This window comes from Monomorium pharaonis, chromosome 4 (assembly GCF_013373865.1).
Source record: "Monomorium pharaonis isolate MP-MQ-018 chromosome 4, ASM1337386v2, whole genome shotgun sequence".
NCBI classification, from domain to species: domain Eukaryota; kingdom Metazoa; phylum Arthropoda; class Insecta; order Hymenoptera; family Formicidae; genus Monomorium; species Monomorium pharaonis.
The window spans coordinates 26,853,046-26,866,884 of NC_050470.1; the positions used below are offsets into that span (position 1 = coordinate 26,853,046).

The 13,839-nt window shown below is 33.5% G+C and overlaps 1 protein-coding gene across 5 annotated transcripts in view; it reads right to left on the reverse strand.

Annotated features, from left to right (window-relative positions):
- The window catches only part of LOC105833961, a 125,995-nt gene that overhangs the window by 12,733 nt on the left and 99,423 nt on the right, over window positions 1-13,839 (reverse strand). For all 5 annotated transcript variants that reach the window (XM_028189403.2, XM_012676103.3, XM_012676102.3 and 2 more), the window contains one exon: window positions 13,059-13,172. In XM_028189403.2, the coding sequence (XP_028045204.2) occupies window positions 13,059-13,172 (114 nt within the window). The remainder of the gene's footprint in view (window positions 1-13,058; window positions 13,173-13,839) is intronic.

Sequence of the window (13,839 nt, forward strand, 5' to 3'; positions counted from 1 at the left end):
TTAATTATAAGAAAATTGTAAATATTTTCTGTTTGATCAATGAAGGTTTTTTCTCCTTTCGTGACTATACACTATCACTCACGCATTTTCGAACAAATTGTTGCAAGATTCCGTAGGCAAAAAATTGCTGAATGCTCAGACAGATGCATTTATAGTGCAATAAATAAAATATTGACGATTTACAAATCGAAAGGTTGATGCTGGATATAACAGGGCAATTTCTCAAAAATTACTTCGTGATATTTTTTGAATGGACAAGATACACTTCATACACTTGGGACTTCGATAACGATTTATCTCGATTTAAAAGTTCTCAACTTCTATTGCGTTGCATTCGTTTGCCGTCTAAACGGATATATGGGAATCAACCGGATTTAACAACGGCCCATTTCCGATGAAACGCTGCAACTCGCTATTTCCGTCCATCTTCGCTGAAGAATATGTAACACGTCACTTTACTTCGACGATTCGGTGGAAATTTCAATTTACGGGAACGGTATTGCTGAAAGGCATTCGTAACAAACACGCGGATTATTTTGAGGCAATTAAACACTCCGGACTAACAGAATTTGTCATCGTATTTTACTTACGCCGCTTCAGAAAAATAAATGTATAAATTTGGGCTTGAAATATTTTTAAACAAACAAAAGTAATTTTAAGTTTAATTTAATAGTATTTGTGCAAAAATTCGTGCAAAAATAGATTTGTTATAACTATACGCTTATAAAACAGTTAATAATACTTTTTATTTGAAATGTACATTAGACAATCTGTAATTTATATTAAGATCTCTATTAGGGTTTATATTAAGATCTACATTAAAATTTATATTAGGATGTAAATAGAATTTTGTTCCCTAAAATATGCAAAATATAAATTGTCTGAGCTTTCAAATACAAAATGTACAGTAAAATATAGAAGTATAATCCATTCTTGCGTAAATAGAAAGGCGAGAATGCGTAAATTAAGAGTCATGAATATAATTGTAATTTAATGCAGGAAATCATTCTGAAATTCAGAGAATGTTTAATCGCGCGTATGCAACGTATGATAACATAATGCTATGTGTATCCGTCGATAAAGAATTGGCGCAGAACAATCGGTGAGAGATAGATTTATTGTTTCTGATTCATTCTAGCCTCAGCTCGTCAGAGAGCGAAATTGCTTGACTGAAAACCGATCCCTCGTTACGCAAAATATCGCTGTGAAAGATTTCATTCCCGTGATAACGCAATGTTTGCGTGGACAATATTGTCGCATTCAACGTTGTTAGACGTTCACGTGTAAAATTGTTAAATGCAAAAACCATTACATATCATCAAGAGAAGATGACAGTAAATATTCACTTTAACTTAAAAAAATGCAAAGTTATAAAAACAAAAATTTTAAATATTAAAAATTTCAATATTCTATTTAAATATTTAAAAATTTCAACTGCATAAAAAATGTATAAAATGGAGGGAACAAGCAAAACAAAAAATAAAAACAGCTATATAAAAAACATATAAAATCTTTATTCAACTGTTCCTTAGTCTCTTTTTTATTTCTTTTATCGTGCGCAGTCTCTAATTTTGATTGAATTATAAATAAACGTTAATCTCTATGGCAAAAAAGTTGATCCTGAGACACATTAATTTTTTAAACAAACATAGCTATGAATGAAGAAAAAGCTTATGAAATATTTATTTTTACAAAAAGTAAACTAAAGCGATAAACAGTATCACTAAATAAAATTATCAGTCTAAAAAAAAATTATTAATTTAATGGATAAAACGTTTATTTTAATAATAACTTATTAACATGCATATTTTGTATAAAAATTATTTAAAATAAATTTATGATAATTTAATAATGGACATATTACAATCATAATTCAATAATGTAGTTTTCTTTATGGTTTATTATATTTCATCTATATATGGTTGGAATGTACACAAACTACGCGGACGGTGAGACACAGCGAAAGAGGCGGAAATACAAAGCTGCAATGCACACAATGGCACTCCGAATTGCGTCTATAAACCGCATCGCCATTGCATACCGCAAATATCGAAATTGTTTCACGCTACTGATATATGTCCCTCCGCCTCTCGTATTCTTGTAACTAAACTGTAATCGACTATAATTCCTCGGTTATCACCGGTTTTCTTTACACCATGTTGGATAATGCATTTACATATTGCGTGATAGTATATTAAAATTTTGCGATGTACAATACTGCATTTAAATTGTATTATTTTATAAAATTATATCACAAGCTCACGAACTTGGCGTTGTTGTTTTTGAAAGTCAAATCACTCATGAAATGTTTCAGAAGAATAAAGTTATATATCTCCACTTCGAAAATCGGTTGTTTGTCTCAGGAAAGAATATTGGAAGCGAATGTAATGTGCAACTACAGTCCGCTTTGGATGCAGCATCCAATATACCATGAATTGATCACGAGTAATGTGAGCGCAACATCGAACCAATCTTGACAAATCTCTTTGTATTACATGATAGACGACAGATGCAATACGATCGAAGCCAACTTCGTGTATTTCGTTCACGCGTGTGCCCTTGTTTTTACACGAACATATTCTATATTTAGAATTTGGCTTTGACCAATTTTTAACACAAAATCACGCTCGCGGGAAATATCGCGAACTGTAACAAAACAATCGTCCAATTGCTATGGTACAGCATGACTAGTAAAAAATAGAACAAGTCATTCATGTTTGCGACAGGAATCGAGAATTGGCCTATCGAGTTATTTAAAAAATTCTCTCTACGTGAGAGATTGTTGAATTCACAGATTCCTATTGTCACCTCTCAATTTTTTTTAAAGAGAGAGAAAGAAGAAAAACAATAGAGATTGACAATTGGAGGAGATATACGGCAAATAATTGTTCATAAAAACAAAGAAAAAGCGGAAAAAAAGACAAATTTTAAGATTAAAATAGAAAGAAGTTTTTAGTTTTACTTTTTCATAATAAAATACTCTTTTTTTTACAAATTAGAAAATAGGTTACAAATATGTATCAATATTTATCTAAAAATGTTATTCATTGAGGTATATAAAGAAATCGAAATAGATATGCAACACGTCAGACCGTCAGAATTTATTGCTAATTACTTTTCTTCTATGCCATGCTATTCCACTACGAATGCAATTTATCATGAATTTATCGCCGTTAATTTTTCACTCTCCCTGGTGAATACCTGGCTGAATGTACGCAGATATTCGAACAATCACGATATAATATGAAAAATGTGATTTATGACTACTAATCGCCATAATACAAAGCCTGTTCTTCCAAGATAAGAGAAAATAAAACCTGATACCTACATAAAAATAATTATATATTATATATTATATATTTAATTATTAAAAAACTTAATAATAATAATAGTTTAAATAAAATTAATAGTAAACAAGATATAACAATATCTTATTTGGTATTTAATCTATTCAAACTATTATTATTAAGTTTTTCTTCAATACCACTTTTTTCTACTTTAAATGTGTTTTAGTTATATACAATTACGTATTATAATATGTACTAACAATATTTTAATTTGTAAAAAATATTTTATTTTTACTTTAATAATTCTCTCTCTCTCTCTCTCTCTCTCTCTCATTTTTTGTATAGAGTCAATATAATCGGTTATTTTAGTCATAATGCAGATTCGATTTCAAAGATTTCATAGTTATAATAATTACCAATTGTTTCGCAAGATCAGTTTAATACTCTTGCTCGATCGCAAACTTCGCTAACTTTGCTGATTTGCGAAATATCGTAATTAATCGGCGCTCAAATACAGCGAAATAATAAATTTAGCTGTAATTATAATTCGGCTGTTATATATTTTGCTAATAATAATATTATTACTCGTACAATGGTGATTTACGTATGACATGACGCACAGATAATTACTACTTCATAATTCGGCTCACTAAACTGTGTAACACTATTGTATAACATTATTGAGAGAAGTTGACTAAATAAATTAATTATGGAGCATCAAAAATTAACAAGATAGACAATCTTTTATTTACAGATGTGAAAATAGATTTATCAAAACAATATGTTACCGTAATCCTTATTTAAAAAGTAATGATTCGTTTTTGTTATTGTTAACTGCGTTATTAGTAAAAACTTATTTTATAATCTTGTATAAAAATACGTTACTGTGCTAGAATTTAATTTCTGTGAATTATTACGCTGAAAAATGTGCCATGACAATATTTCTTAATTTTTCCAATCCTTTTTACGATTTTGAAAGATATTATCAAAACTCAGCAATCAAGATCGTTTTATTCCGTCCACTCACGGGAATTCAGGTTCTGCATTGACAGACCGATCATAGGATCGAAGTTCCACGAAGTCCAGGAAATCATGCTTGTCAACTGCGCACGTTGACGCCCGATGCAATTTCCGTACAATCAAACGGCAAACACGGATTCGTTATACGTTACTACTCCGCAGCGTACCCTTGTAATTCCATATGCAAATTCTATGCTGCAAGCTCGAGCACGCTGTGCCAGGAGATCGAATCAATATTGTATCAAACAGGTCGGATGCTGCGTCCAGCCAAATAACTCACAACCTTACGTATGTCGTAGCCAACAATGCGCCGAGAAACATATCGAAAAACAATATTCCGTAACTTATAAACAGAATTTCGAGAATTTCGAGCCGTCTAGATAAATGACCTCTCTAGTAAAATTAAACTTCGTTTTATCTTATCGCTGCAGTGTAGACTGTAATATATTGCTATATTGCAAAATCCATTAGTCTTTCACCTTACTTTGCCGCGTAATGTTCATTACGCATTCATTGTACGTTTATCATTTAAAGGAACTGTTAACTGAATAATCTTAAATGCGATATAAGAAGATTTTTATAGGGATATAAATTTTGCAGATAATTTCTTGCAAACTGATGAACTGATAAATCCCCTTTTTAATAAATTTTGTGTGAACGAAACAATTTATCTTATATGTATAACGAAACATTGATATACAATTTATCAAATATATTGTTTGCAATATATTATGTATTCCAGTTTTAGATTAGAAAGTGTTTTATGTGTCCTAAAACCTGCAAAAAAATAACACTGACAATTTTAATCTTTTTTTCAATCATAAACCGGATCAAGTGATTCTTATAGATTATTTGTCACTGAATTTGTAGACAAAATTGTTCTACTACGTTACGTTAAAAAAGGATTTAAATATATTAAAAAATGACATTTGAGTACTTTTAAGTTTAAATAGCTCCAAAATGTGATGTAATAAAGCAATTTCTCTTATGGATTTGTTTTCAGTTGTGTATAAGAATTACTTGGTATTAGGCATCAAGATTCATCTTAATCTAATACGATTTATTTGTACTATTCATACATATCAAATTGTTTATCAATTTTATTAAAAAATATTATTTTAGTATTTGAGACAAATAATTCAAATCAAACGTGATCCGAATCAACTTGCCGAATGTAAAACAAGATATTTAAGACTAAGGTAGATAGATAATAGTAAGCAACATAGGAGTAACTACTGCAACGAGGCTTCCGGGTATATCTGTATAACCACGAGTTGGACAACCGCGGAATCTACCCGTCCATCTACGTTAGTTAGAATACGAGCACTGCGTAACGTTATGAGTTATGATATTTGATATGACAACGCCATAGGTTAAAGGTCAAATTAGACTGACATTTTAAAATTACATTGGAATAGAGAACTGAACCAAAAAGAGGATGGGTCATAACAGAAAACGTTTTAGCACTTTACGTATAGATAGCGGAAATCACCGCTGCAAAACTACGAGGGAGTGACTTCTGCAAAAAAGCCGCTCCATTGGGAAACCGAGCCGTCGTTAAAAGTTGAAATACCAAAAAGAGCACGATATATGCGAAATTCGCATTCGTGTAAAATGCTACACTTGTATGAAAACAGTTGGACAGTTTAAACTTTACAACGGACAAGCTAAATGGTGGAGTTTTCTCGGGGAGGAGTTATTCAATCTTTCCACACGCACACACACATATATGACGGCCCTTTGGATCCCAGATTAAAAGAAGTAGATTGTGGGACATTCAGCAATGTCGCTCGGCGCCGCAAGTGAACAAATATCCGTGCGATGACGAACTTTATTGCACCGAGATACGCGCGGAGTTTTTGCCAGTCGATGCGCAAAGGGGTGAAGAAGGGAAGAAAGAGGGTTGATAAATACAGTCGTTGCTCACGACCTGTTACAAACTCATTTTTTTGCGCTCATTTAAGCTGTCTCGCGCAAACGGCGATGCATAAAGTCGCCCGGCGTATTTATTGGTAAGCATCGGGGATACGCTTATAATTTATTTTATTCCCGATCGTCTGTCACTTGTCCTTCTTCCTCTAAATCCGTTTTGCAAAAAAGTAATCCCTCCGTTAAAGGAGAATAAAGGCAATGCAAATAATAATTCGTCTCTTGAATTAATCCGTTACTGATGAGAATAAATATTCGTGAGTTGTATCTCACGCATTATAAAGTACTGCATTTTACGTTAATAAAAAATCAGATGATAACAATAATTAACTTTTGTATAAGATTACGCGCGTATAATATTGTATTTATTATTATTACTATTTTCAAATTTTTTATTTGTAAAAAACCGCACTTATACTGCGAAACCAGCAAAGCGCGATAATAAAACTTGATTAACCTTCCGCTTTTGCCGTATTTACTGGCATCTTAGAAAAACTAATTGCTAAACTAAAAGTCCGTGGCTCGCTCTTTATGTTTCTTAAACTCATTTTGAAATCGACATTTTTTTTTCCATGCTTTCTTAGTAGAATAAACTTTAGTTTTACTAGCAAGAAGTATAATGTTACTTCATTAAACTTCTTAGAATACCTTTTTTTATTCCGTTTACACACACATTATGTGCACTTCTTTAGCTTCTTGTACTTCTTTATTTATATATATTTTTTTAATGACAATATTATGTTTGTAATATCGCGTGTATTTAACGCTTACGATAAATAAAATATAATATCCGTATTATCTTACTCATCGAAACTCTTAACTTTAATAAAATTATTTCTGTAATAGCAATATTAATATTAAAAACAATTTTTGCTGAAGCTTTAAATTGCTATACTCAGATTTCTACTAAGACGACGTAAGAAAATGTGAGTCTAAAAAGAGAAAGATCGCTCCGTCTAGGCAGTGTGTATATTACACTTAGCCAAGCGTATTCATTTCTGATGTGTAGATGACAGAGACGTGGGCAGAGAGAACGGAAAACCGCCACCCCAATCAATAGCCCGTGATGAACGGTGCAACGGCTATTGGCATAGCACTGATGGTGTATAGACGCTCGATCGGACCCTATGAATTATTCAATGTTAGCCAAGTGGACCTCGGTGTATTTGCTCCTAAAACCGATTCAGGGCCCTATATCGGGACACTCACTTGATCTCGTTCCTTAACCCAGGCCGATACCAAATGCCACAACTCGCGACGCCCTATTGACCCTGAGTAAGTCAATCCGCACGCATGACTTAACGCCACCATCATTACTGCCCGATAGCATCGCGTGGGGCAAACAAGAACTCGTTTGCTTTACCGGATGTATTGCAAAAGTTTGCCTTAGGGAAGTTTACCACGGCATATTATAATAACGCGTGAAATTATGTAATAACTTTCTCGCCTGTTTGCTTAGCAAATATTGCCGACAGCATTATAAATCGTTCAAACATTCGCTACTTTAGTAAGCTGATAAAGAATTGCAATAAAGATTCTGACTTTTTCAAAAATGAGGAAAACATTTTAATTAAAATAATAATGTCATTTAATTGTTGAATAATAACATCATTTGACTGTTGAATAATAATTACTTTTTTGCATAATAATAATGATAAATACTTTGCAATTTATTACAGATAATAAACTTTTGTTAATAAAAAGTCAATTAATGGTTATAATATATTTTTAAACTTTTAATTTAATATTTCTTCAAATTTACATTTTAATTACAATTCATGATTTTAAAGAGATAAAAAAATGTAACTAGCATTAATTGTTGCTTTAAATTATACAATCAAACAAAAAAATTATTTTTTTTATTACTATATCATAATTCAATCAAATAATCCTCAACTTGCCATTATATTTTACGAATGTATTACCCCTAGTAGCATAAAACATTAGCACAATATTGGAAAGTAATGTAAATGTAATAACCCCAATTGGTTCAATATTGTAAAATGGATGCTTTTATCTTATTTAGCCATTTGTCTAAGCAACAATATTAAACAATAATGTTTATTCAGTTTTTCATATTAGACACTAATGCATCCTAATTTGGAATCAATATTTTATGACCAATATTAGCGTTGCATTGTGAAAACATGGCCAATGCACTTCCAATATAACCAATGTTTAACCAATATTAGCCAATATACTGCTGCTATTTTGTGCTACTAGGGATTACATAATCTTTGTTAACTTATGCAGTATTTTACAATATACGAAATATTATAATAAATATTTATTTTTAATGACAGATCCATTCAATAAAATTGCAATTATTCCTATTTAGAGAAATTTTACAAAATAAATTTAAAAGGTATACAAGTGTGATGGATGTAAATTTAATCTCTAACAATTATAAATTAATTGGTAAATATAAATAAAAGCAAAGGCACGACATTTAGTGACTGAAACTATTTTCGATTAGCTCTCGAGTATCGAGTGGAGAACAGTCGCTTTTATTTGCTAACATTTACGTGATACGAATCGCGTTTCTCTCGGTGAGCAAGTTTAATTAGATCGAGCCGTTTGTTACAGCCAATATCGAATTCTCGATGATACGGGAAAGGAAAAATGTCGATAACAATCGCAACCGCGATTCGCGCATGTAATCCGTTTCGTCAATTATCACCGATAAATTGTATTTCGAACGCATTATCGGTGCGTGCATTATATGGTCGTCTGCGCGTATAAATATGGAAACGCGCAATATGCATCATACGAAAAAGGGAGAGGGAGGAAAAGAGAGAGAGAGAGAGAGTACGAGACACCAGAAATCGTAATGATATATTCGGTTGCGTGTTGCGGGATGTGTTATCAGTTCCAGCACAATACAAGCTTTTATTCAATTTTTGTGAATTAAAATTCGTATGAATATTCAAGGTATTGCAAGATTAAAATCTCTGATAGAATCTTTTGCAATTTAAATAATCTTTTAAAGTTCTTTAATCATTAATCATCTAACGGACGATCAATTAACAAGTCAATTTATAATAACTTGCCCAATCTTTTATCATATTTTTGACGGACATTGTTAAATGATATTGACGTCATATTTGCTAAGAAATTTAAATTACATATTTTTCCAAAAAAAAAAATACTTCAAATATCGTTATTAAATCAATCTAAGCGGATTTAAACATTTTCCAAATCCAAATTTTTGTAAATATTCAAAAGAAAAAACACATTAATGTACGTGAAGTATTAATGTATTCGATGCGCCAGTTGTGCTTCTTCTATATTTTAATAATTCTACCTAAACTTCTGCTACCTTGTAATTCCATTAGCAACATTTCATATTCCATGCGGACTGCGTTTATCCGAGTTTGTAACGAAACGCCCACATTTACAGTAACTTCGAGGATCATTATTAATTATACAAGAAAACGGCTCCACTGTCGGCGTGACAGTTGCCGATCTAGAATTTCATGTTAATTAATACAACAGACGGCGCGGGATGCCCTTATGCGCGTTATTATTAATTTCAGTGTGCGTCGACTCGCTCGTTGCAAACTATTTCCACGTTGCAACTTCGCTCGATGTTGAATTCACGAGAAAAGCGCACATTATTTCGTGACGTACTCGAACATTACGGACTACATCAACGATAATGTATTATGCATTAAAATGATGTTTCATTTTAATTTTTTTAGAAAGTCGATAATATGAACAATCAAGTTAGAAATAATTGTGTCACATTTTAAGATAACAGGTCGAATTGTTGCTGCTGTCACACTAGACTAGTCAATGAAAAAAATATAACATTTCATTTGTTATTTGGTACGTATGCTTCATATAAACGTCATGAAAATACATTCGTGGAATATTAATATGTGCAAACAGTAATAGCGCGATATTATTTGCTAGCGTGATCAAAATTATTATTTTACACAATCGTTATTTGTAAAAAAATTTTTTTTTTAAGTAACGATCTTTCTGTATTTTAAATCCTCTACCGCGTCGTCTATTCTGCTCTTTATATTGCCGATGTGTCAACCCGGTCGTGTTATAAATTTTAAGGAGCTTAATTCCGCGTAATTACCAAAGTTTCCAGGTTGCCTCGCGAGCACGGGAATAACTGCTGGGCGAAAGGCGAGGCGAGGAAGAACGGAAGAAAGAACGAGGACGAAGAAGGCCCTTCGAAACTTTTTTAAGACCGAGCTCTTTAAAATACGACGACATTTTTCGATCGGTCGTTATTTACTTTTACACGAGATCCCGGGCAGCGGTAACCCGCGGTGGAGAGGGAGACGGACGACCACCGCTACGAAATCGTCGACATTTTGATTTATGAAGCGAGGATGGAAATCCCACGACGGGGACACGGGACGCGGGAGGGTCGCCTCCCGCGAGACTCTCAGACGCCTCTGTCCCGCAGCGGCGCCAATTTTTTCGATCTGCATCTCTCGATCATCATCGCGCGCGTCACTCGCCTGTAAGAGAACACTCGCGAGAGTGCTTTCTCATGAGATTTATGACGTCCCGATGCTGCGGAAAAATGGAGACCGAAAATGCGGCGAGAGGGGAATCGATCTCGTTTCGTTTCGGCGCGAGTCTACATTTCGCTGCTACGCCAGAGACACACGCTATTTTTTTACAAAACTGAAACTTTGTATTTTTTTTTTTTTTTTTTGGTATACATTTCAATTGTACATAGCATCGAAATAAATTTAATATACAAGTTGAAAAACGTTTTGTTAATTAATTCAATTTGTACCTTGCGTGCAGGTGCTGCGGTTTTTACGAAAACCCAACCATAAAGGCCTTTTAATTTTAATCGGCGGCTACCATCTGTTGCGATATTAATTCCATTGGGTCAAGTTTGCCGCAACGTTGACCGTAATTCTTAACGCAGCTTATTCCGCTACTGGACGAGTGATCGAAGATCCTCTCTGGCAAGGACTTTGAGCGTTGGCGGTGCAAGGGGTTGACGCGCTATTTCAGGAAGCCCTGGTGATTACGCTTCGGTCGCCAATGAGAGCTTATCTCGGCGACGGCGCGCGGCGGCGGCCTCTAAAGAAGAGCGCCTATATACGCCTCTAGTAGTCGCCGCCGCCAACAGCCCTTTTACCCCCTTGACCCGACCCTTGGCTAAACTTACGCCAGGCTCGGTAAGTTATTACATCGTGAAAATAAGGGGAAAATTGGAAAGCGGTTTAGCCGTGAAAACGGTGTCAATTACCGTTGGTGTCGCGCCGCGATATCGGCCTGGGGAGGGAAATGGCGCCTCGCGGCCTGCATCCCCGGCGCGAGGGAAAGCTTTTACGACACAAAGGACGGATGATGCGCCAAGGGGAACGGACGACGGCCAGGACAGAAAATTTCTCGACGATAATTTTCTAACGACGTTACCGGGCAAAATTGTAATTACCAGGCGGAGGGGAGGAGATAAGGGAAGAAATTAATTTATTGCGTTCGCAGGGGCGGAAACGGCGGAATGCAATCTGATGACACGTAACGAGGTAGTAATTCGTCGTACCGTAGTTGGCGGAAATTTGTAACGTTTGCCTTTTGGAGGTGAGTGATAGCCGTCATGATGCGGTGATAAAGTTTGAAGGATGGACATGAATAGACGATGGAGGGTTTGTGCTTATCGCGTTAGTACCGGAAAATTTCTGACGTCGCAATCTCGTTTCTTAAATAGATTCTCGTGCTTAAATGCGGGTATGTATATGTATAAGTTTCCTTGTATGAAACTATTATAATATTCTCTAACTCGACGTGTAATCCTCAAATTTAGTTAAAGTAACAAGAAAGTTATTTTATTATAATTTTGTTCATTATATATATTATCAGGATTGTGAAAGTTACTTTGTAGAAATAACTAGTTACGGTTGCAGTTTTCCTCTTCCAAACTGTAACTAAATATCGTTACAAATTATCGGGTTTAAAAAATAATATGTTACAATTATAGTTACTCAAAAAGTAATAAATGATTATTTTTCAGTTACTTTTCTGAAAATTGTTTGTAATGTCTATGCATTTTAAATACAAGAATTTTATATTTCTAACATTACTATATACAAATTATTTTTAAATTTATTATGTTAAACACTTGGTTATATGCTGCATTACTTTGTAACAAATAACCTTATTTCAAAAACTTAAATTTAAAATATATTTAATATTAACTAAATTAATAATTTAATATATATATAAATCCAAAATTATGGAATCTATATTTTTAAGCTAAAAAATTTAATTTTTGTGATAAAAATTTTTTAATCAATAATCTGGCATTTATTTTAAAAATTAAAGTCTTAATTTTGATGTGTGTGATTTATTTCTACTTATAACAAATGTTACTAAGTTTAATTACAGTTATGGAAAGAAAAAAAACAAAAAATAAAGTTACTAAAAAATAATTCTAATATTCTGATTGTAACTTTGTTACACTTTTTAACGAGTATTTATTTCCTGTGGCCAACATAATTATACTCATTTAAATAATTCTAGTTATTATTCAAGTCAGTATAATTACGTTGATCAATTCTGACATATTTGATTAAACTTATAAATACGTTAAGATCGCCTGATGACATACTTTCTTCGTTTTAAAAGCGCAAATAGCAAATTCTTCATTTGTCGAGTTTGATTTGTTTTTACTTTGCTTCATGTAATCACGACTATCAGCAATGTACAATGGCGTCAACCCGTGGCCATCTATTTTGGAGCTCGCAGAGCCGTAACGAAGCGTGTTTACGCGGACTAATAAATTTCGTGAGTTACCGAAACTCCCTTCGAACTTTATGATAAAGCGCCGACGTCACTTACCGGTGGGTGTACATGGAGTTCTTGCCGCCTCTACGAGGTCTTCACGACTTCCCGGCGGCGCCTCCAGCATTGTCGCGCTGCCGGAAAATTTCTTTACGCAGAGCAGGCTTAACGCTGAAAAAAAAACCATAATCATAAGTATTACAAATGTATCTTTTAATTTTAAATCAAATAAATGTACGTTGTAAGCAACAAATACAATAAACAGACATTTTTCGCTGTAAAACAATGTAATCTAATAAAAACTATAAAATACACCCGTTTACATTGGTGACCTGTATATCTTCTTTACATCAGATAATTCTATTAGATAATTTTATTAGACTAAAACATATAACTGTGGTTTTTCTCTCTTTCTTATTTGATAAGATAGAACTGGAAAATAAGTTCAATCGGATTAAAGTAACTCTGAATTAGGGATGTTAATCGCGAAAAGAGTTCGTAAGTAAACTTGCAGGAAACGAATTTCTGATTAAACGACCTCGACGAAGTAACTGTGGTATAATTAGGGCATGCTGCAGAGGTTGCTTAGCATTTTCGATGTACTCAGTTTGGCGTCCAATCGCCCTTTCCTAGGAAATTGGAGACGCAGCCATACATATTTATAGGCAAAGTCTCATGGGAATTTGGCAAGCTATCGGAGTAGTGCTCTAACCATTTCAGGATAAAAAGTGCTCGATCTAACTTGCACTCGTGGGAGCATTGATACGCTTACTTCGTATGCATTCAGCAATAAAATATTTCCGTAATACATTAAGTATTTTTTGTTTATCTAATTAAT